The sequence below is a fragment of the Molothrus ater genome, chromosome 2 (assembly GCF_012460135.2).
Source record: "Molothrus ater isolate BHLD 08-10-18 breed brown headed cowbird chromosome 2, BPBGC_Mater_1.1, whole genome shotgun sequence".
Classification (NCBI taxonomy): domain Eukaryota; kingdom Metazoa; phylum Chordata; class Aves; order Passeriformes; family Icteridae; genus Molothrus; species Molothrus ater.
Window position 1 is genome coordinate 26,659,457 of NC_050479.2, and position 27,826 is coordinate 26,687,282.

The 27,826-nt window shown below is 36.6% G+C and overlaps 1 protein-coding gene across 3 annotated transcripts in view; it reads left to right on the plus strand.

Annotated features, from left to right (window-relative positions):
• The window catches only part of TFDP1 (transcription factor Dp-1), a 37,851-nt gene extending 16,348 nt beyond the window's left edge, over nt 1–21,503 (plus strand). For 2 of the 3 annotated variants that reach the window (XM_036387314.2, XM_036387304.2), the window contains exons 4-12: nt 8,340–8,446; nt 11,365–11,486; nt 12,926–13,091; nt 13,284–13,430; nt 15,367–15,435; nt 16,736–16,887; nt 17,446–17,612; nt 18,167–18,248; nt 20,424–21,503. In XM_036387314.2, the coding sequence (XP_036243207.1) occupies nt 8,340–8,446; nt 11,365–11,486; nt 12,926–13,091; nt 13,284–13,430; nt 15,367–15,435; nt 16,736–16,887; nt 17,446–17,612; nt 18,167–18,248; nt 20,424–20,571 (1,160 nt within the window). In that variant the 3' untranslated portion in view covers nt 20,572–21,503. The remainder of the gene's footprint in view (nt 1–8,339; nt 8,447–11,364; nt 11,487–12,925; nt 13,092–13,283; nt 13,431–15,366; nt 15,436–16,735; nt 16,888–17,445; nt 17,613–18,166; nt 18,249–20,423) is intronic. The other variant, XM_036387321.2, reaches the window with a different exon arrangement.
• The last annotated feature ends 6,323 nt before the right edge of the window (nt 21,504–27,826 follow it).

Genomic DNA, 27,826 nt, shown 5'->3' on the forward strand with positions numbered 1-27,826 from the left:
TGAAGTTAATAGACAGTTACTAATTCTTAATATTGAGAAGAAACAGCTATATCTCTTAGCTTCATCAGTTTGTGGGTCTTGTCTCTAGCTTGTCTGTGTTTCATGTGCAGGCTCTGTAGTTTTAATCCAAGCTTAAACTTGCAAATATTTGTCACTAAAGTACTCAGATATGTATCAGGATTCATTCACTAAAGTAGTACTTTTTTCCTTTGCCACCTTTTTATAATTTTTAGAGGGTTTTGTGCAGTCTTTAAATGTTGATGTTGACAACTACACTCTCTCTAAAAGTAGCTGTCTGCATTGCATGCCATTATATCAACAAAGTGCTGTCCTCTGCTATTTCTTAAAATCTGTGCAAAATTTCTCTTAATTTCATGATGGAGAGGATTCAGTCCAGAGCAAGCATGGAGTAAGTTTTCCATAGGGTAGCAGAAGTGTATCTGGTATACTTTTTAGGGGGAGTTGAAGGTGGTTAGGGAAAAAATCTTTATGTTCTTATCTGGTGGTCAACATTAAAAGGTCTTTTTGATGTGTTTGTTTGTTTGTTTGGGTTTTTGTTTTGTTTTTTTCTTCATCTTCCCCCTTGGATTTGTATTTCTTTTAAGGGAAGAAATTTTGTATTTTTCTTTATATTTCTTTTCTGGAAGTTGCAAGTCAATCACAAGAAGAGATTGAGAGTACATTGCATGATTGATATTGGTTGTGGGGTTGAATCTCCCTATTCAGATGAGGGGTTTGTTTAGCCCAATCTGCTGCCCTTGACAACAGTAATGGGGCAGGCTCTTGAGGGAGAATGCAGGAGCCTGGCTACTTTTTGAAGTTCATTCTTCTTATTGCTCCTACAGCATTCAAAGTCATTGGATTAGTAGTACCAGAGGGTGCATTCCATCATAGTTTTGGAAAAGTCCAGCTTTGAAACTCGGTGAATTGAGAAGAAAATCCAACAAGAAATCTGTTACTTGCTTCAGTTTCTACTTGTTGCTAGCCAGATGTGAAAGGAGGAGGAGTTCAGCTGTCAGAGGAATAAAGGTTTTAGGGGGATGGTAGAGGACAAAAAATTACTTGTGTGCTGGGTCATAAGGACATGCTTGCAAAAACAGGGTTAAAGAGAAAGAGCAGAATATTGTTGCTGAAACTGTTCTGCAACATTGTGGTCTGCAGTCTATAAGGTACGTGACTAAGTGGTATATGACTATAAGGTATATGACTCAAGTAGGAGAGATAAGCAAAGGTTGGCTCTTCTGGTCAAAATCAGTTATGATGCAAAAGTTCTCACAACCTGAGTAGATTTGTTGCAATGCTTTCAAAATGGGCTGTGAATGAGCTTCTGTAAATTTTTAATCTGTACTGACAGAAATATGGTAACTGGATAAGCTCTTTTCAGACTTGAGTTTTGGTGGTAGGGTTATGTTGCTGTTGTTTCTTAGATGAATAATAAAGAGGGAACATCACCATCTTGCTGAACAGTTATGCTGAAAAACCTCTTGCTCAAAAAGTCCTACAGATTTGGAATCAGATAGAGAGGGTATGTTACAGAATAATCTCTGCATGCAAGTCTTATCCATACAGTCATTCTCTGACTGTTCATTGATGTCTGCTGACAGAAACAGGTTTCCAGTGTAGAAAAGCTTTTTGCTTTAGCAATGGGGGCAAGCTTCCAGTATCTCATGGAGAGACTGATCTCAGAAAGACTGGTCTCAGCCATGAACTCCAGATTAGGATTTGTGTTTTAAAGCAGAGACAGACTTTATTTGTTTTAAGAGAAGAAAACAGTATATAAAAAGCCCCAAATAAAAACATAACAAGCTCCAAAAAACCCAAACAACAACTCCACGAAGGTTTGTTTATAATAAGTAATGCATGCAATTTTGAATAAATTAGTCATGCACATAAAATACCTTTCTAGAAAATGCTCTAAAAATGTATTGCTTCAAAACCATCTCTAGTGTGAAGTAAGAGGTATCAGCCTATTTGTGGTAGAGATGAGATGGCAGCTTGTGTTTGCTTGTGCAGACTCCAGAAGAAGTTGCCTGTAAATTTGCCCATGTTTTCTGATACCCCTGTGTACTGTTACTGGAGTGTAACACTCCATATAGCCCTGAAAAAACAGTATTACTGTGAAAGGTTTGTTTTCCTTGGTAACCAGGAAGGTGGTTTCCAACTGGCTAATTAATTTTGAGAGTTAGCAAATACATATGGTTTGGAAGGATAGAAAGAATTTTTAATAGGATCTGAACTAGTAAAACTTCCTTATGAGTTTGTGTTTTCTATTGATTATTTGGCAATGAATTTTAGAAACTGAGAAATTTTGCTGTTTCTGGAGGTTACATTTTGAAGAAAACTGTTCCATTCTGGCCCTTGCCATATTGAGATGAGTGTTGATATTTAAGTATTAAATAGAACACTATTCAAGTCTACTCATGCCCCTCACTTGTGGAGAAATTTGGATGAAAGAAATTATTTGCTTCAGATGAGTGTGAGGGAAAAAGTAACCAGTTGTATTAATATTGTGTTGAAATTAAAGCTCTTAGTTTAAAAGTTACTCAGAAAAAAAAGTTGGATATTCTCTCTTATGCCAGTAGGTGGCATTATTGGTATGGAACCAGAAAATGCTTGTAAGGTATGTCTCTAACTCCTTTCACTGCTTACACTTTTAAAAAGGGTTCACAATTTATAGGCTAATTATATTTACATTTCAAATTTGTAAAATCTGAAATTTTAAATGTAAAATTTTAAGGTATGTTTAGACTTGTATTTCAACACTGCCTAACTATAAGATTGTTTTGTTCTTTTTATTTATATGACAAGAAACTTGCAGAGTAATGTTATTGTTACTGTTACTTGAAAATTCATACTCCTTGATTTTTAACAGTGACTGGAATTGTTCCTCTGGAATAGACCAAGAGATTAATTTCAGAACCCCATGAGTTATGCTTCAGCAAACAGATGCTTGAAATTGGTTATAAAATCTATATTACTGCAGTTGAGGTAAATCCAACTAATACTGTCTAAAGTCAAGCTAAGGAAATAAAACTATTTCTGGAAGTAGAAATGGAATTTTGGAAAGTCTAAAAGTAGACACCAGTTTATTTCAACAAAGACTTGGAAAAAGCTGGTTTGTAATATAATAGCTAAACTAGTACTAGTCATATATAAAGATGGCAAGAATCACATAGAAGTCTGAGTTGTGAGTGAGTACTACACACTGGGAAACATGGATTTCTGTACAAAAGTTCAGAATTGCTGTATAACATGATGGTATGGCTTGTTCAGTAAGTAGAGGTGCTTTTACTTGGCTTGGCACACAACTGGAGACAGTGTGTTGTCACACAGAGACCCTTAAAAAGAATTCTGTATTTTCTGAAAATTAGCATATAACTAACTAATAAAATAACATGAAATATCTATGGTGTTCCTGACAGAGATGTTAACAACTGCAATGTCACAGGAGTGACATGTGGGGAATCAGCTCCCAGGATACAATTGTCACCTCTATTTTATGACAGAACGTAGTTTGTTAGAGACTGCATTACAAGGGAACTGAGTTGCTTTTCTGTGGACTGCTCTCTTTTTCTAAAGTAAAGAAAACATAAAGGCAAATTATTCAGAAGATGGTTGAGTATCTAGAATGAATGAGATTTCTGCTCCTGAGGCAAGGAGTACTTCAGCCCATCCTCTCTATCCTGAACACCAAATTCAGAGTCACTACTGTTTCAGGAACTGGAGCAGTCAGCTTTTCAGGAGATCCACCTCACTGTCTGCAGAGGGCACTTGTTCCTTTAATATGGTCTTTTTTCTATGTCATCTTAAGATTTTTAAAATGTTCTTAATTAACTGCATCACCTGTCCTTTACACTGTCAAAATTCTGCAAGGGATTTCTTCTTTTTGGTAAAACTCTTTGGTTTGTTTTTAAATGCAAGCAAAGGCCCAGTTAACCAGTAAGCAAAGAGAGCACTTATTTGTTTATAGACAGATAAATAACAGGTTTTGTTAGAGTGTTGCTTCTTTTGATCTGCAAATTTTTATGCCATTACTCCTTGATTCCACCTGCATCATTATCTTGTATTTGGAGGTATTCTGGAACATCATACTGATGAAGTTCTACTTCCCTTTAGGTTTAATGATTGCTTATAAGTTATTAAAAGTAGTTTTCCAAACATTTGTGACACTGAGAATGTAAGCAGTAGTAGTAGTAGTAGTTATATCCTTCTGTATACATTGCTTTTTTTCTGCTCTAAATGGCATTTCCTGTGGTTCTCGAAGTCTTTAAGGGGGAAAAAAAGATGCATCAGTACTAGCAGTATTAATTTGTTTTGAAAAGGAAGAAGAGTTGATGCCAGTAAAACTGTTCGCAAACTTGTTTTTTTTTTACATGCTGTTATGTACACTGTATGTTGTCTACAAAATACAGGATTGTAGGGATTGCAGTGATTGCTGTGTAACAGTAATTAATGAATTAGTAGCAAGATTTATTTGAGAAACTGAGCTGCCAGTCACTTGCAAATCTAAGCTGACAAAATTACTTTTGCTTGTATTTAACAAACAAAAACCTCCCACATACTATGAGCCTTTGAAAATGCAGATGAATATGAGTAAAATGTTTGCATGTGAGGCAAATGAGAAAATAGAATGCACTTGGACAGAGACATTGAAAATATCCTCTTAAAAGTATTGTTGTCTGTATAATTGAGCAGTTATACTCATGATAGCTTTTATAAGTTGACTTTGCTTTGAACAGTGGTGCTTGTGTTACTATTCTTTCACTTACATTTATGTTTCCTTGCCAGTCAGTTTGTGCTGTACAGAAAGATGAACCTTGTAGTTTCTGTTTAGAGCCAGGTTGGCTCAGTTGCACAAATAACTCTGGCACAGCCCTGCAGGAAATGTTAGCATAATTAAAAAAATTAAAGAAACATAGTGTGTGTGCTTTCCTTCCCATGGATGTTTTAGTTGCAAGGTAGCTATTTCTTTTCAGAAAATAAAATTATTAATAACAGGAGGCTGGAAGCCGTCTAATAAACCTTACTTTCAAAGCAGGATCAGCTTTGATGCACAGAGCCTTCAGTTCTTTTGTTTTGCTGTGTATTACCAAGGAATCTCCTATGCACCCTGTTGCTGTGCACTGCCTTTGGCAATTTCCCTGGCTGGAATTTGCCATGTAACAACTTGTGACTGTTCCTTCTTTTCCTTTTGTTCTCTCCTCTGTCATCTCTATACTTCCCTTTAATAGTTGAAGGCAGTGATTTCTGCATACAACACCCCTTGCTCCACTTTAACCTCTTCCAGAGGCTGAATGCACCAAGCTCCCTGAGCTTCTCCTTGTGCAGGATATATTCCAGTACCCGAGGCACACTGGTGTCTTCTTGCTGCACTCTCTCCTGTTTGCCAGTGCCTCTCTTGCACCTTGGGCCCCAAAACTGAGCAGAGTCATCCAGGGACAGTGTAAGGAGTGCTGAAAGAAAAAGGAACAATCACTTACTGTTATACGCTTCCAAATGCAGCCCAGGATGTGGTTAAGTCTTTGTTAGCATAGGGGGAGCACCTCTGGGTCACACAGAGCTTATTGTCTGCCCAGGCCCCTGATGCTTTCCTGAGCATCTGCTTCCTAACCACTGACCCCAACCTCTGCTCTTGTGTCGACTGACACTGGCACAACATTTTTGTCTTCGCTGACTGCCTAAATTTTTTAATGAACAACATGATAACATAAAGAATTATTTTATTTTTAAACATACCAGAATAATTATGTCTTTTGAGTGATCTGAAGATTAGAGGGTCTTATGGGAGTATTGTTCTTTATGAAGTTGTCCTACTGAAGTGCTATTTGGAAGTAGTTGTAGAGAAAAACTCATAATGTGAATGGGTAGCACTCATTATAGAAAACTGTCTACCTTTGAATTCTGAAAGGAGCTAGCAATGGTACTTCTATCCTTCTAACTCAGTGTGTGTATAATTTATATAGTACCAGAAAGAAAGAGAGCAGCATAGCCTGCACTGATTGATTTGTGAAGGGCTCAGATAATGGCAGATAAGTAAGTCAGACTTCTGTGGCAGCCCAGCTGAGCACCTAACAGAGAAGCAATACATGTGCGGACAGATGTGATAGTGGCCTTCAACAGGGCTTTTCTAGAGGGAGGGGAAAAGGCAGGGTCTGCAGTTATTTCTTTTCAAAGTCATGCTTTGAAAGAGTCAACAACCATGTGGATAAGGATTATCTAATCAGAATTATGTCCTTGGATTTCTTAAAAATAATAAAAAAAATTGATTATCAAGGTCCTTAATCAGCCTGTTAAACTAAGGCGTGATAGAATGGGATGGTCCTCCCATGGGTTAATAATTGGTGAAAACTGAACTTGGTACAATGGGTATCTCAAATGAACTATTAGCACTGAAGAAAGGTCTTGAAGTCATCGAAGGTTATATTAATGAAAATGTGGTATCAGTGTTTGGTGGGGAATTTTGAGAATTACTTGGAAAGGAGCAGGGAATGAAACAGTAAACAAGCTATAAATAACATAGTACATTCCTTGGTAGTGGGTGGATGCCTGTCATCTGCAAAAGAAAGGGCAGAAGTAGAACACATGGGCAACAATGACCATCAGTGGTAAGGGAGGGTTGGTTAAAGCATGGTGCTCATAGTGCCAGGGTTGGGGTTTGATTCCTATAAAGGCCATTCACTCAAGAGTTGGAATTGATAATCCTTGTGAGTCCGTTCCAACTCAGACTATTCTGTGATTCTGAGATATCAAATAGTTGAGATGTCTTAACCTTGGAAAGCAGTCTTTTATACTGGAAATACAGTCTTCACATTGCACTGAATTTTTTAAAGCAGTGAGGAGAAGTTTAAAAAAAAACTCCAGGAAGCTGAGAGAAGAAGCTACACAAGCACTACTAGGCAGGGTAGTTTATATTGATTTATTGTATTCCACAGAGAGGAAGAACAAACACAATTCCGGTCATGATAGTGATGCATGTACTTGGAGGGACAGGAAGGTATAACAGACTTACATTACAAACTGGGTAGCTGCAGACTTTCTGAAAGAGCACTGGGAAGCTGGTTAATAATGGAAGAAGGACCTGCTGCTGCATCCTGTTTGGGAATAGAGTGATCACTGAGAGTAAATTTTTAAGTGAAGCTATCACTGACATGGTGTGGTAATAGCAGCTGGGAAATATCAGCCTTCTGGAAAGCAAGGGCTTAAAGAAGATTTGAATTGTCCTCAGATTTCCTGTAGACTTCCTGAATGTGTAAAGAGGGATGATGGGCATCAAGGACCAGTTACAGCCCTCCTGATACAACCCTTGTAAAAAGGCTTATTTATTGTTTCTCTTTTGGACAATGGGAAGAAAAGAGACGAATGAGAGTTGTACCAAAGTCCTTCTGACCCCATTGGCCTCTTTAAAAGTCATCTCAGAGAAACAGCTGCTAAACCTGACTACCACTTGACAATTGATTTGGCAAAAAAGTCTCTAGTATTTTAAGGCTGCATTGTTCATCATTTTCTTACTGTAGTCAGTCTTTGTTGCTTCTTTTTTCTTTGCTCTGTTTTGTTGCTGGTTGGGGAGTTTTTTGTTTGTTTTGAATAGGTGGGTTTGGGGTTCTTTCCACTGAACTATATCATGGAACATCAAACTGCTAGCTGATGCCTGGGTGGTTACTTTTGTAGTTGATTTATCTTTTACATGGCTTAAAACGTGCTTTACCTACTAGTGCTGATTGTGTATAGGGTATGAACAGGGAGAGAGAACAGCCTTTGCTCCAGGGTTGGTCTGCTGAGTTTGCATGTATTTTTCTGAAAAAATGGATTCTTGGGATTGTTTGTTCTTTAATTCCGTGCTTTCAGCTGGGAAGGAGCACTTAGAGGAAAGTTGGGAATATTCTCCTGGAAAGGCCTGTTCCAGCCAATTTTATCTCCTGTAGATCAGCTTGTTTCAGAAGGCTATGCCATATGCTATGGCATTGGGCATGTTTGTCAGGCGGTACTGAAAATGATTTCAGTAGCCACAAAGTGTAAGGATAGAAGAGAGGATTATGCTTTTTGTTATATGGTGGTTGTCTCTATTACTCTGCTTTAAGAGAAAAATTGGAATACAAGGAATTAAAACATATTAAAGCAGTGACAAGCAGAAACCTGTAAGGTTTCATAGAAGAAAGTTTGAGAGAATATACTGTGAATTTTAATATCTTTCTATGCTTCAAATGTGTAAATGCTAGATTTATATAGGCTATGTGTTTCAGGGGTAGTTTGCATTAATATGCATTGGTAGTATAGATGAGACTATTTGCTAAAATAATACAATGTGCTGACCTGAAGCTCTCTGCTTGTATTTGTTTTAGGGGTTGTTTCTCTATTGGCTGTTCATCCTTCTACAGTAAATACAATTGGAAAACAGCTCCTGCCAAAAACATTTGGACAGTCTAATGTCAACATTGCACAACAAGTGGTAAGGAGACTTTGTGGGGTTTTTTTGGTTTGTTTCTTTGTGGGATGTGGGGTTTTTTTGTTGGTTTTTTGTTGTTGTTGTTGTTGGTTTTTGTTTGTTTGTTTTTTGTTGGGGTTTTTGTTTGTTTTGGGGTTTTGTTTGTGTATTTTGTTTGTTTGGTAATTTATTTGGTTTTTTTGCTTGTCCTATTGTTTACACGTGCAGCGAATCTGAAGTAGCCTGGTAGTCTGTATCACTGGTCATGAGCAGATAATCTAAGTTTGTTTCTAATTTTAGTATACTTAGGTTAAAGTATGTATTGTGTAAAGAAGTTCAAAGGTGACTCACAAATGAACATGAAGTTACCTCACTGTTCAGGTGGCTTTACATTTTGTTAGTCTTGCCATTTAAAATCAGTGTCTTTCAGATTCTGCTCTGAAATCTGGCATAGGGAAATGTGAATGAAGTCCATAAACACATTTTTACAGAGATTTGACCTAGGTGGAATAAAATTGAAAGCATAACTATATTTTAGTGCTTAATTTAAATATTCTTTTGCTGAAATACTTATTTTGAGCTTTGTGTGAGATATAAGAAATTAGATGATATAAGGAATCTTATAATGCAATAGATAATACATAGATTATAGTAATTCTTTCAGTAATCAAAATCAGAATTCAGAGATCTGAGTAGAATTGTCTCAAGCTTCTGGAAAGCAACTGTAACATGTAAACATCTGAACTAGAGTGTCTTATATTTGGGGTTCTTCATATGAAAGCAGTGGAGTAGATTTTGAATGTAGAGTAGGTGTTAATCAGACTTCTCTGTCCCACTCTAGAAATGAACCTGTGAATTTGTGCACACTTCATTTTTTCCTTTGTAGAGTTGAGTATTTCAGGACTCTCCTGAGTGCAGCAGAGGTTCAGGGTTTGCTGTTGCCAGTTTGTTTTTTCTTCAGCTGTAAATCTTCTCCTCCTCAACATTGCCCCTGTTCTGGTTTGACTTTCATCTTATTGCAGAGTGATACAAATTCTAGAGGTACAGTGGTGGGGCTGCTCATGGAATTAGTAAGGCTGGGAATTGGAGAGTGGGACTCTCTGCAAGCAAGGTGTTAAATCATCTCTTGCAATCTTCTGCCAATTCAAACCAGCTTACAGCTTTCTTCAGTTCTCCATATAATCTGTTTACTTGAATAGCACTCCAAAGAGTGGTTTTCACACTCTTTGGAGACATTTGGTGAGCCAGAGCAGTTGGCATCAGAACTGATAGTATTTTTTTTCATGGGGATAAAGTGAGCAGGTTCACAACTGTGTCCTGTGCCAGCATTCCCCACCCTCATGCCATTTCCTACAATCCTAAGTTTTGTTTATGAAAAGCAGTTGAGGAGATTATTTGGCTTTACATAAGAGACAGAAACATTTCAAGTGTGGTACAATGCTCCTGGAAAGGAGTACCCAAGATATTCTAGCTGTCAGAAGTGGATATGGGACACAGTCTCAAGCTGCATCAGGGAAATAGAGGCTGGATATTAGGAAGAAATTTTTCACAGAAAGAGTGATAAAATGTTGGAATGGCCTGCCTGGGGAGGTGGTAGAGTCACCATCTCTGGATGTGTTCAGAACAAGACTGGATATGTCACTTGGTGCCATGGTTTAGTTAAGGTGTTTAGGCATGGGTTGGACTTGATGATCTTGAAGGTCTCTTCCAAGCTAGTCATTCTGTGATATAACAAATTTATACATTACCTGCTCAGAGAGGTGGCATAACATAAAGAGAATATTTGGGAAAAAATACAGCTGTTTGTCTTTCCAGACAGCTGAAATCAGGGACATCCTACAGGCACTAGCCTACCTTTGGCACCATCTATGTAACTTTCACACATGAAATGTTTCATTTTCAGTTTTTGTATTTTACTCTTGTTGAGACTTAACTGTTGAAGATGGCTCACAGAAGAAAAATTAAGTTTTGCTGCTCAGACAGAATGTAGCTGCAGGAAAACATGGCAAGCTTGTGGGTGGTTATGGGTTTAGGTTTGTTTGATGTTTTTTTCATTTACCCGATGTCAGGGATGCAACCAGCTGTTTTCACTGGGAGGTAAATGCACCCCAAAAAAGGAGATATATCTTTCTACAAAAGAGTAATCTATAGGATATCATTTTTCCCCCGTAATCTATATTTTCTAGAAAGTTACATTTTAAACAGTTCAGAGATAAAATCATCACCTGCAAAAGTGGGTGTTTTGTTTAGCTAGTTTCAGAGGTAGGAGAGCACAGTTCTATGTATGTTATATTACTTATGGTCAAATTACCACATCTTCAGGACAGTTCACATGGAGGCTGGAAGACTGCTTAGCCAAGTGTGTGCTCTCAACATGTTTGCAGTGGAATGGGTTTGCCTAATTTGATGTCACTCACTGCAGTGATGAAGAAAGTTCACCCTTATTCTTTCTCATGTCTAATGCAGTAGTTTGGACTCTGGTGATAGAGGCTGACACCAGGAGAGAGAGTTCTTGCAAAAGCTCTGCATTTTCTCTCTGGTTTTACTGATTTTCAGATTTTCTTATATTCATATTTTAACTGTAATTTACTGCAGCATCCTTATACATAATTTGGTAGCATAGAGTGTGTTTTCCCTCCCTTTTTCCCCCCATTTTCCTTGGAGGGAGAGTGTGTGTGTGTTTTCATCTTGTCTAAGTTAGTGCTGAACAGTGTTACAAGCATGAAAACTTGATTGAAGGAGGTTAAAATATAAATGCTTTTATCTTGGGGTGTGCTCTAATTATATTTACTGTAGTCAGAAGTTTTTTATCCTAGTGTGTATAAATCAGATGTACCTAAAATAAGTATGTAAAGTACTAGTCTTTGGATAATTTCAGCTGTGTCACTTACAAATGTCTTGGAATTCTTACCATTTTCCAAATGATTTTGTCTTCACTGTAGGTTATCGGTACACCTCAGAGACCTTCAGCACAGAATACCATCCTGGTAGGAAGTCCACACACACCTAACACACATTTTGCATCACAGAACCAGACTGGAGATTCTTCACCTTGGTCTGCTGGGTGAGCAAAATGAAAGCTAGAAGGGATTAATAAAGTGTTGGAACTTTTGTTTTAAGCGTTGTGATAGTGTATGTACTCCTCAGGCTAGCAGTTGTACCAAAGTCTTTTCCCTTTCATCAAGAGCACTTCACCACTGAAGTCTGCTGTACTAAAATAGGGAGTAGTCACACCATAAGTGCCTCTTCATTTCTTGTAAAAGAATGCAGAATATTTTCTGTAAGCTCTGGTAGATATTCTGACATTATTAACATTTAGAGAATTTAGCTCCTAAAAGGACACAGGAATTTATCTGACTTGATTCTATGATTTCTCTTATGCTGGTGTATTTTCAGAAAAATATGGTGTATTTCTGATTGAACCAAGGATATCCCAGAGTGTCATTTGAAATAAGAATGTGGTCCTTTTTGAGAAAAAGTGTTAAATACAAGGAATGCATTCTTTTGGTGTGTTTTTTTCATGCAAGCTTGTTTTTAAGGGCGTCTTGTTAAATGTAGTTGCTTTAAAAGACTACATTTATTATTGGTGACCTGTTACTCATAAACAGATTTCTGCTTTGGAATTATACAGTGAAATGAGATGTAAGAACTGAGACTTCCCCTTGCTGAAACTAATTTTGTTGATATTTGTATTTTCCCTCTGGTTACAAGGAAATTTTTATTTAAAAACTTTGCAAAGCAGAAAACTTTGTTATACTGCTTGTATCTTGTAACTTTGAAGTTCTAATAGCAATTTCATATACTGTATAACTTCAAATCTGTGTTATAGTAATAGTGTAATGTTTAGTGAGTTCAACCAATACCAGACTTTGTCTGTTCAGTCAGTATCAGTATCACATTGCGTAGAAAATGCTCAATCTATGTGCTACTTAAAAATAAAAAATTTTAAAAAGGACAAAAAAATTCTCTCCTCTGATTCAGTTTTCATGTTTTAGTATTTATCCCCTTATCTCTTCTTGTCTTGAAGTTTGGAAGGTTTTCTTTGTTGATTTCTTCAAGTAATATCAAGTAATATCAAAAATTGTTAATTTTTTGTCTGCTGCTGGAAAGAATTCAGGCCAGGTTGGATAGAGCTTTGGGCAACCTCACTGAGTTGAAGATACCCTGGCTCAGTGCAGGGGGGTTGGACTAGATGACCTTTAAAGATTGCTTCCAACCCAAAGTATTCTATGATTTTGTGATTCTTCTGAGGCTAGAAAAGGTGGCAAAAGAATAAATTTATATTGTGTTTAAGCATCAAGATACTAGAATTGTTTATAAATATTGTAAAATGTAGGGGAAAAAATGTAGGAGAGAAGGTTGGTAAGGGATAAGAAGCGGAAGAAAAGGGAAGGCTTGGGTTTTTGACAGCAGTGTGCCTGTATTTGAAAAAGAGACATCAAATATTCCAAAGTTTAAATCTTCTTAAAATATATATTAAATATATATTATACGTATATTTAGGAAGCGGAACAAAAAAGGCGAGAAGAATGGCAAGGGTTTACGTCATTTCTCTATGAAGGTTTGTGAGAAGGTACAGAGAAAAGGAACCACCTCATACAATGAGGTGGCAGACGAGTTGGTTGCAGAATTCACTACCACTGATAATCACATTTCACCAAATGAATCAGTAAGTATATGGGAAGTCCATTACATGTGAACTGAATGGGGGAAGAGAAATTTCTCTTGAGATTTTTCTGTTTTTCCTACTGCTAAATGAAACAGTTCAGATATTAACTGAGTTTACCCATTTGCTGTAATATGTTTATTTTCAAATATTTTTGACACAGGTATATTTTTGATTAATGCACTGTGTCTACAGCAGGCTTATGACCAGAAGAATATTAGACGACGTGTCTATGATGCCTTAAATGTCCTTATGGCCATGAACATTATCTCTAAGGAGAAAAAGGAAATCAAATGGATTGGTCTACCTACTAACTCGGCTCAGGAATGTCAGAATTTGGAGGTATATGCATTTGGAACTTCACAATGGCTTTGTGTTTGAGTAAATGTTTACAGCTTTAATATGTTCTGATACAACGTGTGCCTATAATCTTCTGAGGTAGCAACATGGTCCTCTTTTTATTTTATTTTTTATATACTGAACACACACTCTTCAACTTCCAGATTGTTCAATTGTGTCTTTGTTTAATTCTTCTATGTCAAAAATACAGCTTTTAAAAGTACATGTGAAGTGGTTCTGAGTGGGAGGTAGTAAAAAATTAATGTGTATTTCCAACATTGCAACAGTGGTACTCAGGAGTTGGGAAGATTTGTTTTCTCCAGATGCCAAACAGACAGTAGATCTGTGATGATAGATGTTGCAGGTAGGTCAGTACATATAGGCATCTCCATTGCTGCAGGTCCTTTTTTACCTTTTTGTGACAATTCTCTTAAGTGAGTATGTCAGACTTTCTTATTGCGTGTCATGGGGAGGAAGTGAAATGCTTTATACCGAAAGAGATTCGTAAGTTCTGACAGGTTTTTTTTACTGGCCTGAGATTTGTAGGATAATAAAGTTACTGAGGTTTACTGAAGTAAATTCAGTTCATCTGAATGGAATGAAACGTTGTATTTATTTATTCTCAATAAGTCTAAACTCCTTCAACAGGACAAAAAAAGTCAGAAGGTGCCAAAGTTAGGGGGAAAGTGGAACAAAAGTGTTTGGGTGCCTTATCTACAAAGGGATGATTCTAATTTTTGTTTGATACGGATAATTGATTTTTCATTTAATTTTTTAAATTACTTTTGTGGCAGTGAGTTTCAGGTGTGTGAGAAGCTTCTTATGACATACCTTTTGTTTGGTTTTGAACATCTTGATATGTTGATATCTGCTGAATATTTTTTTTAATTGGAAGTGATGATGAACTAGTCATTCCTTATTCACTTTCTCCATCCTGTTCATTGTTGTATAGGGATCTCTCTCATGTTCTTCCCCATTATTTCGTTCTCCTTTCAGTACAGTCCTAATTTATTCATTATTCTCTTGTGTAAAGTCTGTTCTGTATCACTGATGATCCTGATTGCTCTTTCATATGCTCGTCTTGAAATAGAACCATGAGACCTACAGAATTCAAGATGTAAACATTCTGCTTCATAGAGTAATGTAGTGATAATTCCTGTTTGGTACTCTGTTTCTTGCCTAATAATTTGAATTTTTGGCTGTCAGAGTACAGTGAGCTGATGGATTTTGCAGATACTGCAATTTTAGATCTCTGCTGAATGTCATTTTATTTCTAAAGTGTGCATGGATTAGATTGTTTTCTCACACATACCACACTATATTAACCAGAAATAATTTAAGTGATGTAATCACAAAATGCTGTAAGACACTTTGAGTTTGCTTTATGACAAACTCTTTTTACTATGCCAGGTAACCCAGCATTGCCAGCAGATTCTGTCACCTTGTCACCTTAATCTGATTGTTGTTAGAGTAACAGTCTGTCAGTTTAATCCCCATGGGAATCTCTGGGGAGTTCTTCTACTAAGAAAGCTGTGTATTTCCTAGCTTTTAGTCTCTTACCTCTTTTGTTATTATTTAGTACATATTAAATACTGTGAGGTCTTAACCTTGGGCTCCATAGCAGCTTCCTGTCTTTAACCATCTTTGATGGATCTTCTCCAATACCTCCAATGTCAGTAAACTCTACATAAATAGATCCTTTTTGTCTATCTTTGCCTCTCTGAGAGAATTCCAATAACCCTTTGAGGCATAACTCAAACATTCTGTTTGCAAAGATGCTTTTATCTTCTTCACAGGTATGTGTAGAACCTTAATGATTGATTGCTGTATTTCCTAACTCCACTGTTCTGGTACTGAAATTATTTTAAAGGGAGAAAATGTTGGCATAAAATGCTACTTAAAACCAACAAACTGACCAGTCCTTTTTGTCTGTCTTAAGGTGGAGAAACAGAGAAGAATTGAAAGAATAAAGCAAAAACAGTCTCAGCTACAAGAACTCATTCTACAGGTACAGTCAAGGTACTCTTGTCTATAGGGCAAGGTAACTTATATCTGTATTCCTCTTGTTTTGTCCCAGTCTGAGGGATGGGAACTTCTAGGAAGACTAGAGGTGAATTTCAGGAGAAGGTGTATTCAGCTTTATTTAACATTGTAGTTTAGCTGGGACCATGCTTGGCCATTGCTATTGGGGATGCCACCAACCTTCCATCAGTTATGATGAATTTATCTGGAGTTTCAAGTATGTTTAAACAGGGTTTATGTTGATAGGAGAAGTATTTCATATCATACCCTCTGAATTTCCAGTTTGGTTCAGGAACTGAACTAGGTACAGGCATCTAGAATTTTCTTCTGTGTTAGCATCCATAGATAAAATTACGTGACTGTACAAGTTGTCTGTCATAGTGCTCTGCATTGTGCCTTGCTGGAGAATTGCTGCCACTGGTGTGGAAGTGGCTGGACCACTGTGAAACTGTGGCTGAACTCCTTCCCAGATTTCCCTTACTGCACCTGGGGAAGCAATAGTTTATTTCCCAAGACACTGTGCTGCTGGTCCATAGAAATGTATTCCTGGGTAGCTGTGTTGCCTACACAGTAGGAATGAGAATCTCAGAAGTACAGACAGCTCTGGGACAGCCGCCTGATTTTTATCAGTCTCTGTGTTGGCTTTGGATTTTGGTCTTAATTATTGTTTATTTAATTTGATTTTGTGACCAGAAAAATATTTTCCTTTGTTCAGTAGCTTACTGTATGATTTATTACTCGAGTTTCTATGGTTTTTAATTATTCAAATTGCTAGTTTTTAAAATAGGAACGTTCCATTGTAAAAAGCAATTTTGGTAAGATGTTAAAGTCAATAATCTTAAATGGGTAATTCAGAAACCTAATGCCAGATACTCAAATCTAATCCAAACATTAAATTTTTTGCGTATAATTAATTTCAGTAGTAACATTTTTTGGAGTGCAGCAGCTAGTAGGGAAGCGTAAATGGAGAGGAGATAGGATGCTATGGGAAAATTTATTTTTCCAATCATTGTTTTCTCTCCATTCTGCCAGAGATCTGTCCAAGGAGCTGTGCTGATGTAGTTAGTAGAATGTGCTTCTTTTTTTCCTCAGTAAAGTTTTACTGCATTGCCTTTTTTAATACTGTGATCTGTGACTCTTCTTGCATCTTAACATGCAGAAATATGGTAAACACTCTGTCCTTTTCTGCATTTATTTCTGCAAGCATTGCTGGAATCCTTAGTAGTTTTGTTAACATGATCCTAAAAGCTTCGTTCATGCTTTGCTATCACTGTTGCTTTTTCTAGCAAATTGCCTTTAAGAACCTCGTCCAGCGGAACCGTCAGGCAGAGCAGCAGGCAAACCGACCTCCCCCTTCCAATTCTGTCATCCATCTGCCTTTTATCATTGTGAACACCAGCAAGAAGACAGTGATCGACTGCAGTATTTCAAATGACAAGTAAGCCAACAAAATTTGCCATTTGGCCTTCAGTAGAGCTCTGAGTTTGTATAAATGTTCATGTATCTTTGTTAAAGATTAAATACAAACTTACTTTACTTGTGCCTTTTGTATATTGAGAACATGCACTTCAGACAGCTGTTTTATATATTCTTTTAATCAATAGACTAAGTGATTCACATTTGATAACTTATTTAAGACTTGCTATCTAGAGATACTAGGCATCTCTCTTGACATTTTGTCTTACTTAACCAAGCAGTGTTTTCCTTTGTCTTGAACACCATGGAATGCAGCCAGTGGAATTGAAAATGGATTTCACTTTCAGGGCTGCTGTTCTCCACTTTTGCTTCAAAAAGCTGTATTTTTCACCAGCTAAATAAAAACTGAATGTAAGCAGTCACAAGCAAATACATAAATCTTGAAAATTTGATTGCTTAATGTGATGTGTCACTAGCACACTTAACACTGTGTGTAAAGCTTTTGAAATGCTGCAATTCCTGAAAATGGAAAGGTAGTTAAAGTTGTTGAAGTTAATTGAGACATTTTTTTCCTCTCCAGGTTTGAATATCTATTTAATTTTGACAATACTTTTGAAATTCATGATGATATAGAAGTACTAAAACGAATGGGAATGGCTTGTGGGCTAGAATCTGGAAGCTGTTCAGCAGAGGACCTAAAAATTGCAAGGAGTTTGGTTCCTAAAGCTCTGGAACCATATGTGACAGGTTAGTTACTCCAAAAAGAGTTGATTTTTTTCCTCCTTAATATAGGACTTTAAGAAAACACATGAAAATACCTTAGATCAGATAATTTTCCAAAGATTTCTGTCAAGTTCTCAAATTTGTCTGCTTTTTAGTGTATCTTAGGGAGCAAATAACGTAGTGATTCATAAAGAGTGGAGTGTTGCTCTTTGCAAAACATTTTGCATCAAGCCACACAAGTAGATCTTTGCAGTATGTAATTCTTTTAAGAGAACAGTATTTATGCTTGATTCACTTGCAAAGGCAAAAGGTAGTGAAGTACAAGCATATGACGAATACTGAAATCATCTGTCTTGCTCACTTCAAAACAAATGGGTTTTTAAAATGTATTTTGAAATTTTATTGTTGCTTGCACTAGCCATTTTTTGGATTATGCTGGTTTGGATATAGTACATAAATATGTTTTGTTGTTTGGGCTGCAAGACTCCTTTTCTGGACTTTAAAGGATGAAGCATTTCCACTGAATTAGATGGGTGTGTTTGGAAGGATTCCTGAAAAGCATGTTGTTTGTTTTACAGAAATGGCTCAGGGATCAATCAGCAGTGTATATGTCACATCTTCATCAGGTTCTGCGTCAAACGGCACAAGATTTTCAGCCAGGTGAGACGAAACTTTCAATTAGTTTTGAAAATCTGTGGTCATCAAAGAGATTGGATATTAAATGCTTCATGAAGCAAGTTCTGTTTTGATTAAATAGGCTGTGGATATGTGTTTTAAATTTATTCTCAGACATCACTTCTATGGTGGTTCGTAGCAGTGTTATTAAGGAAATCCTTTCCTGTATACTAGAAAGGTGTTAGAGTGGTGTTATTCTTGAATGTGTTGTTTGTTTGGGGTTTTTTTCTAGTTTAGAGTTTGTGACAAGAAAACAGATACTTCTCTAAAGATAGAGTATTGGAAAGATTAACCCTTGATCATTTAGTGTCTTTAAAAAATATTTTGACCTTTGGGTTTTAAACAGCAATCACAGAAGCTGGTAGTGTGATAAACCATAACTAGTATTCAACTTTGTTACTCACTAGTTTCTTATTACTGTATTAATCAAAAATATGTCCTTCTGTGAGCTCCACAAGGTTGTAAAATGAGTCAAATATTCAGCAGTTGGATTCTGTGATCTCTGAGGTCTTTTCTAACCTAATTGATTTTATGATCATTGAAACGCTTGACATTCGTAACAAATGCTTGAATTAAGTTCTGCATGTTTTGTGCAAGGGAACTGAAGCTTGAGTGAGAATTCTGCCAAAATATCTTTAGAGATGCTGAACAGTACCTAAAATCTCTGTTTTCAGTAGGTTTCCTTCTGTGGTAATGAGCAAAGGGTAGTCAAAAAGAGCACCATGTGTTTTTAAGACTTTGAAATTTGAATAGGCCACTGTTAGCCAGAGACCAATAGAGAACCAGAGGCTGACTGGAGTTCATTATCTTGGTGAGCGTACAAGAACTTCTAACATTTCCATTTCTTAGGAGTTTGGAAAAGGGCAGTAACAAATTATATTTAATTATAGGATATATATGAATATTCATGGCAATAGCAATGAACATTCATGGCAAGACAAGTTGTGCTGCCAAGGCAAATAAAGGCTGTGCATTTATTTTACAAGGTCTCTAAAGAAAGTCTGCAGAAGTCCAAAGATGCTGCTACCAATACTTTCATCCCAGTTTGTTTGCCTTAGTAGGATACTCGGGTTATGAAATCCAGTTGTTTTTATCAAAAAGAGAGGAAAAAGGACTTTGGGTTTGTACTTTCAAAGTTTAGAAAAGCAGAAGAATAATCTCTTTGATTTGTTTTGTTTTCTTTGCTTTTGAAACTGCTTTTGCAGATAATTATGGCAGACCTATTGTAGGTCATCTGCCTACAGCTAACAGATATCTTAGTATCTTGCTGCTGAATAAGTGTGCAGAACAGCAGAAGTGCTTGAAAGTGTCTTAGTGGATGTGTTTTTCCTGTGAGCTTATAGGGTGTGCCCTGGCAGTTTGATTCTGTGTGATGATAGACCATTGGATTGGCTCCATACAGCAGCAAGCGTGCATGATTGAATGTGTGCATTAGCTGGATCAGCATTTAAAAAATTACTAGCAAACATATTTTTGAAAGCAATTTTTAAATGATGAATGTCTTTCAAGGGAGGTACTTTTGTACTTTTGATACTTAGAAGGGAGATATTTTTGTGAATTAAAGAAAACCAAAACATTTTGCATGAATTTGTGGCTAAGTTTAATAGTTTACCAAACTATTTAGAAAATCAGCAATTAAATAGATTGACAAAGTAGCAATTGATCATGGAGGCAGGAATTTTCTGGCTCTATTAAAACAAAATACTGCACAATGAGAAGAAAAGTTTCAAATTAAAAATACAACATGGGACAGTTTGCTAAGTATTATCAAGGAGTTAAGGAAAAGCTATTAATTTTCCAGGTCTTTGAATCAAGATCAGTGACTCTGAAAGACATGATTTACTTGCAAGCGTTCAGTGCTTCACAAAAATACTAAAGAGCTTGGCTTTGTAACCTTAACACTAAATGTACTTTAGAAGAAACCTGAAAAACATTTATAAAGTGCCTGTGAGAAAGTTTAATCTTTATATTAAAAACTAAAGGAAGAAACCTGATAAGAACCACTTCAAAATTACTTGAGACTGTTTCATCTTTTTGGAGATGGCTTGGACATACACTGAAGACAATTTATAAAGTGGCAGTGGTAGATTCCTTAAAGGAATGGACTAGATAAGGGAGAAATCATGAAGCAATGCCAACTGGATTTTTTTTCTTTTTCAGTGACTTTTCCAATGGTGGAGATGGAATGTTGGCTACAAGTTCCAATGGATCTCAGTATAGTGGCTCCAGAGTTGAAACACCAGTTTCTTATGTTGGGGATGACGATGATGATGACGATGATTTTAATGAAAATGATGATGACGACTGATGCCCTTTGCTTGTAGACTATTTTTTTGTTAAAATTCAGCAGGCTTCAGGAATAAATTGTTCTAGGGAGAAGTGTCTCAAATTACTTTGCCCCATCCCCCAAGGAGAATATTGGTAAGCAGTTCTGAGTTTAGAAATTGCACCTCTGATAAGCAAACAAGGATTGTTTTATGTAGGATATTTTTAAATGTGGTGTGGATGTGTGTTTTTGATACCAGTGTGTTAATGCAGAGCCTTTATTTACTCTTGTTTTAGGGGTTTTTGGTTTGTTGGTTGTTTTTTGTTTGGGATTTCTTTTTTACTTGAAGGAAAAAGAATTTTGCCCCAAATGTTCTTTCAAAGTTTGCTAAAGAAAATGTAGACACATCATTGAGAAATAAAATACTATCCTTCTGTGGAAAATGAATACACTGAATGGCAATTTATTTGGAGTGTATTTTGATTATGCCACTTTTTGAGGGATAGTGAGCTAATGTAGTAGTGTTTTTTGTTAATCATGCAGTGTCCAAAGAACCAAACAAGAAAGATACGTCCTACTTTTTTACATGTTAAATTCCAGGAATGTTGTTGTGAACTTATTTTCCCTTAAATTATATCTAACATTATGATTCCATCAAGTTTATATACTTTTCACTGTATGTTGGGACATATGAATTACAAAGTTTTTGGCAAATGTTTACTGCCAGTTGGTGCAGCTATATAAAATGTCTTGAAGGTTTGGAATGATTTATTGCTTATGGTAAAATTTGCCTGATTTCTTACAGGCAGTCTTTGGAAACTTTTTATTATATAGTTGTTTACATACTTATAAGTCTATCATATAAAGACATGTACTGAAACAAATGTTTGTATTTGTTTCATAAGCATCTTCCTGTAATCTATTATAAAGTTGAAATTAAATATAGAGAATGTTTTAAGTTTTTTAACTCAAAATTTGTCAATCATTTTTAATAGTTCATTTTTATAAAAGGAATTTCAGGGCAGGTGGTAGTCTTTTTAAATTTATTCACAAACAATTAACTGCACAAATACTGTCAGCTGCCTATTCTAAGACAGTAGTCTTTTTATTGAAACACAAATAAACTTTTCTGTAATATTTTATGAAATATAAAGAGACTATAATTGTTTGACTTGTTTAACCTTGGCACTGTTAGTTTTTATTAATAAAACGCGCATGGGCATTTTTAACAAGCTCTGTGGTTTTTCTAATTCTAGGATTATTTTAGAACATTTCACTTCTCGTCACAAGACCTAGAATTAGCTGTCTTGGGATGCTGCATCTGTGCTACAGAGGGCCCAGAGTTTTTGCTTTGATTTAGTAATTTGCCCTTAGAGCTCTTGATAACTTGTGATGCAAAAGGCAATAACTTACCCAGTATTTTCTCTTCTTTCAAACCTCCTTATTTCATCCATGTTGCTCCTCAGCATGACAGGTCGATCTTAGTACTCCTATCTAGCTTCTGTTTAAAATCCCATGCCTAATGTCCTAACTTTCCATCCCATATTCCTCAGTCCTAACTTTCTGTCATGTATTTCTATGTCCTCCAAAAAGCTTTAATCTACTTTTCATTTACTTCCTTTTTAAACCATTCTGTCAGATCACATGCTCTGCTCTCACCTGTAAGAGGCTACTGAGCTGGCTTAGTCACTGCAGGCTACTGTCACAGGCAGGATTTGATACTTCCACAATGTCCAGAGAGTTCCTGCAAAGAATTAATAACTGTGCTGACTGGTAGGGGCTCCTGGATGCACTTAAACCCTGCGGTAAATGTGAAGTGTGTTACATCTTTTTTTTTTCTTGAAGGGATTATGCATAGACAAATCTGTGTGGGGATATGTGTTTTTAATATAGAACAGCTGATACACACTGAAGGTTTTCAAATTGTATCAGACCTTGTAACATGAATGAATGAAACAAATTACTTTATGGGACTGGGGAAAATCTGGGGGAGAGGAGGCTAATTGGATGTTTTGCTCCTCAGTGAGGAGGCAATTCTCTGCAGTGCTAATGCTAAACACAGGGTTCTTGTTGTGAGTGATACAGTTGATTCAAATTGTCTTCGATGTTGAAAGGCAATTCAGTTTGTAGAGGAACTGTAGAGGAAGTGGAAATTATTCCAGTTTTCCCTTGCATTCTCTAGTGTATGATCCAAGATTTACCTGCAAGGAGTGAGTAGAGAGATGTTAGGGAAAGAAAGCTGAAAGAATCTGACAGTTTTCTTTTGGTTCTTATTGGTGGAAGAGTCCTCAGATAAGATAAGGTCATGCTGGGAGTGAAAATGTGACAAAACATGCATTTTTAAGATGTTACTTTTCTCTTTTATTTCTTTTGCTTGGTGATGAACCTGAAATGGAATTTGATAATTTAAAAGTTGGAGTGCTTTTGGGGAAGTTATTTTTTATTTCTGTTTGAACTTGATGATCTTAAAGATTTTCTTCTAAACAATTCTACAATTCTGTATAAACTTTGTTATGGGAGAGTTTTCTAGTAAAGGCAGTAATCAATAATGAGAGAAAGTCTATAGTTGCTTGTTTTGGAGCAGTCACTTGGTTACAATGTTCAGGTGAAAGAGGAGAAAAAAAGAAAGAGAAAAGAGACTAATGGTGAGGGGCCAGGTTGAGATGAGGAAGGAAATGTGAAGAAGTATGTGCAGGGAAGTGTAAAGAAAGAACAGATTATAGCAGGGTCTTTGCAGAGGAACATAATAAGAGCAGAAGGTGTAAGTTGGAAAGAATGAGAAAACAAGAGAAGACTAGTCAAAGACTAGAAAAAGGAGTAGTAGTAGAAATTTATTTTAGAAAAAGAAAGGTAGAGAGTATAAGTATTTAATAATGTCAGGCATAGCATGAAAGGAACTGGAAAGTGAAAGATAACTTTAAACTGTATGGTTCTAATCTCTGAAAAAAGTGTACATGTACAGATGGAAAATGAAGATTGAGAGCAGGAACAGAACATAACAGGAAATTGTGACAGGAAATTGTTGAGGAAATCTCTGGGAGAAAATACTGTAAGGAGATAAAAACTGGAGTTTGGTTTAAGAATAAATGATGGTAAAGGGAATGAGAATTGTTATAAGGGCTCAGTTTGAGGTAAAATGTGGCAGGAAAGGAATGTACTTTTAATTCCTTTACTTAGCCAGCGCTTTTTTGTGATATGAAGAAGAGGAAAAGAGTTGCCAAGTGTGTATTTATGCCTCTGAAATGGTCCTGCAGATAAGTCCTGGGAGGAGTGTGCATCTTTTGCACTTTCTGAAGTGTTCCTGAGCTGTGAAAGACTGTCTGTTTTAATATGTGTAACAAGTTAAGGATTTCTTGAACTGTTTCACAAATAATCTGCTTTGCTTTTCCCATAGGATTTTGTCTTAACCAAAGAGAAACAGTTATGACTTCAGAAACTGATGGGTTTTGTTTTTTTACTTGAACCTTCCTTCAATGAAAGATGGCAGCTGTTGCAGAGAAAAAAAAAAGTAAACATAGCTGATAGAGTACTGACCCTTGACAGATGTCCATTTATTTATTTGAATTAAAGGATGAATATTTAATGAAAGTAGGTACTGTCACAAATCTCCTTATTCCTTAATTAGTGAATACATAGGTTGTCAAATCTTCATATGAATGAGAAATCTGAAAATTTGATGCTGCTTTAATGTAGAAAGGGCGAAATTAAAAAAAAAAAACCCAAAAAAACAAAACCAACCAACATGATGTAGCACTACTGGAATGATCACCAGTACAAAGGACAGCATATCCAGTTTTTCACAGATAGATAATTGTTTACTGTTGGGATTTCCTTTCTCTTGTCTGCTTGTTAAGAGTGTAGTAGGCCATTTGTCTTTATGAGTACACTGAGTTAACAACTTGTCACCATTTCTCAGCCCTGTCTACTTCCAGAAACACGAGTCTACTGAAACCTTAATTGTCATTCATTTACCAGGAAAAGCAAAGATGAGCCAGCACATTAAGAGCAGCTTTTTCCTGTTGTTATCTTCTGAATTTAGGATTTAAGGTTTTTCCAGGGTTTTTCCTGACCTTTGGTGTGCCCTTGAGCTTCCATGGATTCTCGTGGGTTACCCAAATGTTCATTGGGCTGGGGCAGCTTCTGTATGAGGAGAGGCTGAGCAGCTTGTTCAGCCTGGAGAAGAGGCAGCCTCAGGAGACCTAATGGCAGCCTTGCAGTGCTGCAGGAGCCAGTGCACAGGGGTGTGTGAGGACAGGATGGACAGACAACACACACAGGCTGAAATGGGAGAATTTCCAGCTGAGTATGAGCAACAACTTGGGATGGTCAGGCTGTGGAACAGGCTGCCCAGAGAGGGTGTGCTGACTTGATCCTTAGAGTTTTCAAGACCAGACAGGAGAAAAGCCCTAAGCAATGTAGAGTCTGACCTCATGGCTGAGCATGCTTTGAGCAGAGATTGGACGGGAGACAACCTGAGATGCCTTCCAGCTTGAATTACCTAATGGATCCCATAACAGAGAGGGAAAGAAAAGAAAGTACATGTTAGAAAATGTCAGTGTTGGGAACAGACTAGCAAATGGGTCATCTGGCTTGCCAGACTCATCAGAAAATGAATGGAAGCTCAGCTCATCTTCAGAAGCTGTCAAAAGGTACCAAACTGATGGAAAAGGTGCTTAAATGTGCAGGTAGAGGTGAAGACTGCTTCAAGATGAGGTTTCTAAGACTGATGCTGAGAGCAGAATGAGGAAGGGCAACAAGCAGCACTGCAGGGTGTTTCTGAGTTCAAACATTGGTTACACTGGAAATTCCTGTCTGGTGTGATGATGGCTCTCACCTGGCACCATCTGCCTCTCACTCAGTTGGGACCTGCTGTCCTCACATTCAGTGAATGTCAGCACTTTGTGAAACAACAATTGGAGAAAATCATGATGATTATTGATGCACAGCTTAGCTGTGGTAAAGGCAGAATGTTCTGACGTGGAAGAGAGCAAAGAAGAGAGGCTGGTGTTAATTAAAAGTCACCTGTGTAATACCATTACAAATGCTTTTCTTTGTTCTGCCATGACCTTTTGTTAATTTTTTTGATGTTTTCAACATGTTGAAAGCCAAACTTAGGCTGAAGATTTCGATTTTATTTTATCAGATTCCTGTGCACACGTCATGGTACATTGCTATAAATTGTGCAGTTTCATCAGCCCTACCTGGTCAGAGCATCTGCATTGTAGCATGTTAAAAAGACAGCAAGGTTTCAGACTCCAGGCAAGTTCCTGTTCTTTATTCATGTAAACTTGAGAGAATTTTTTAAAAATAAAGCAGAACAGTAAGCACATACTCTGAAAACTTGTAAGAGTATGTGCAGCTCCAGTAATTAAAGTTGCACAACTTCTGATGCTGATTTTTAATGAACCTTGGAATATTTCTTACAAACTAAAATAATGCTAGTGCCAGTTTTTGAAGTGTGGAAAAGTAAAAAGTGTCAAAAATGTGAGGAAGTCCTGTCCAAATGTGTGTGGTCTAGATAGCTTGAGATCAGCCCTGAATCTTGTATGAGGAAAACTGTTGAAAGAAACAGCTAGAAGAAAATTAGAAGCCTGGAAGATTATTTGTTAATGACAAAGTACAGAATGGATCTTATCAAATGAATATGGGAAGAGACTGCAAATGTTTAGCTGATTAGGGAAACAATGGCTATGCTTCAGCATATTTAAACCTTTTAATTTCATTGCATTCTGATTTTAAATATGTTTTACAATATCTCCAGATTGTTTGTTAAGGGGTTATGAACTATTTACTGCTGAATCATTTTTGTGGCATCATTACTGACTAAACAGCTGCAGTAAGTAAGATTGTACTCCTGTTTAACAATTTCTTCAGTAACCCAGAAGAAAATTTTAAAAGACTCTGAAGTATTTTTGGTTAGAAAAGAAGTAAACAATGAAGAGGAGAGATTGATGTGAATTGTTTGGCAAGCAGGTCATGTCCAGAAATGTTGTGGTTAAACTCCACATCTTGTGAAGAAAGAATTCAAGGTACACTTACAGGAGGAAAGACCATGCTGGAAATGTAGGATCCTAAAAATGACCCAGGGCATCAATGTAGATTATAACTCCACGTGTCCTACACTGTTTTGTAAGGAACTAGCTAATCTGAATTTGGATGTATAGGTAACACTAGTAATGGATTGGAAAATGGTGTTACATCCAGATGCATTCAATGAGACCAGCAGTGAGCAGCTGCATACTTGTTAGCATCATCATTTCAAAAGGATGTTGGAAAAATCAGGAAATAATCAGGAAAAAAGCCCTTCCCCCAGTTATTTTATTCCTAAGGTCAAGATCTATTACTATGAGATTTAAGGAAGTCTTATTTTGGCTTGTTTAATAAAAAGGGGGGAAATGCAGAAATTAGTGGATTTGTGTCAGGTCACACAAAAGATTTTAACGGGCTCATCAATATCTGGGGGGATATTTAAGAACTGGAACTTGAAATCTGAGTAATTAAAATGAGTTACCTAGTTCATAATAGTAATAAACTGCTGGAACATATTTTTATTGGAATGATCACATTCCCACACTGGTAATAGTAGGACTGTTATAATAGTAGTAAATATACACATTAATGAATGGTGTTATGCCAAGCGTTTCTTCAGAATTCAGTTCTTTCTCAGAGATGTAGCAGGATCCTAAAAAGGAAATTTTCAGCCCAATTTATGCTCTTAAAATAATGAGAACTTTGGTGCATCCATTGTTATCACTTTGGTAAAAAAACATTGGAAGAAAAGTGAAAAGTCTCTTCCCTTTGAGAAGAGTCTTTCTAATCAAATTGGAGGAAAGGGCACCTTTTCCTTCATGCACATATGTATTTTACTTTAAACAAAATAATCTTGTTGAAGCTTGAGCTTTTGTGCCTGAAAGAAATGAAGCTTGTGAAGGGAGTTGAGGTGCACAGCAGAAAGCATTATTGATGTAGCTGTTACTTTACATCCAATTACTGAAAGTAGCACATGGTTAGACAGCTTTATTTGTTGCAGAATCAATTTCTGCTTGACTTTTATTACAGGTAAGAGATTAAAAACAGCTCTGTGAAATGGTGGGAGGAATTCCCAAGTGCAGTAGCAATGACATCATATGAGACCATTAAGCAAAGACTCAATTATTAATATCTAGTTCTGAAAGGTAGAGGAGGCTTTGAACTTGCTGTAGTCTCATAGTCATAGCACAAAGTCCTTTAAGCATCAAGGTGCTTGTATTCAGTGTTTTTCTCCACTCATTACTTTAACAACAGACATTAGGATTTT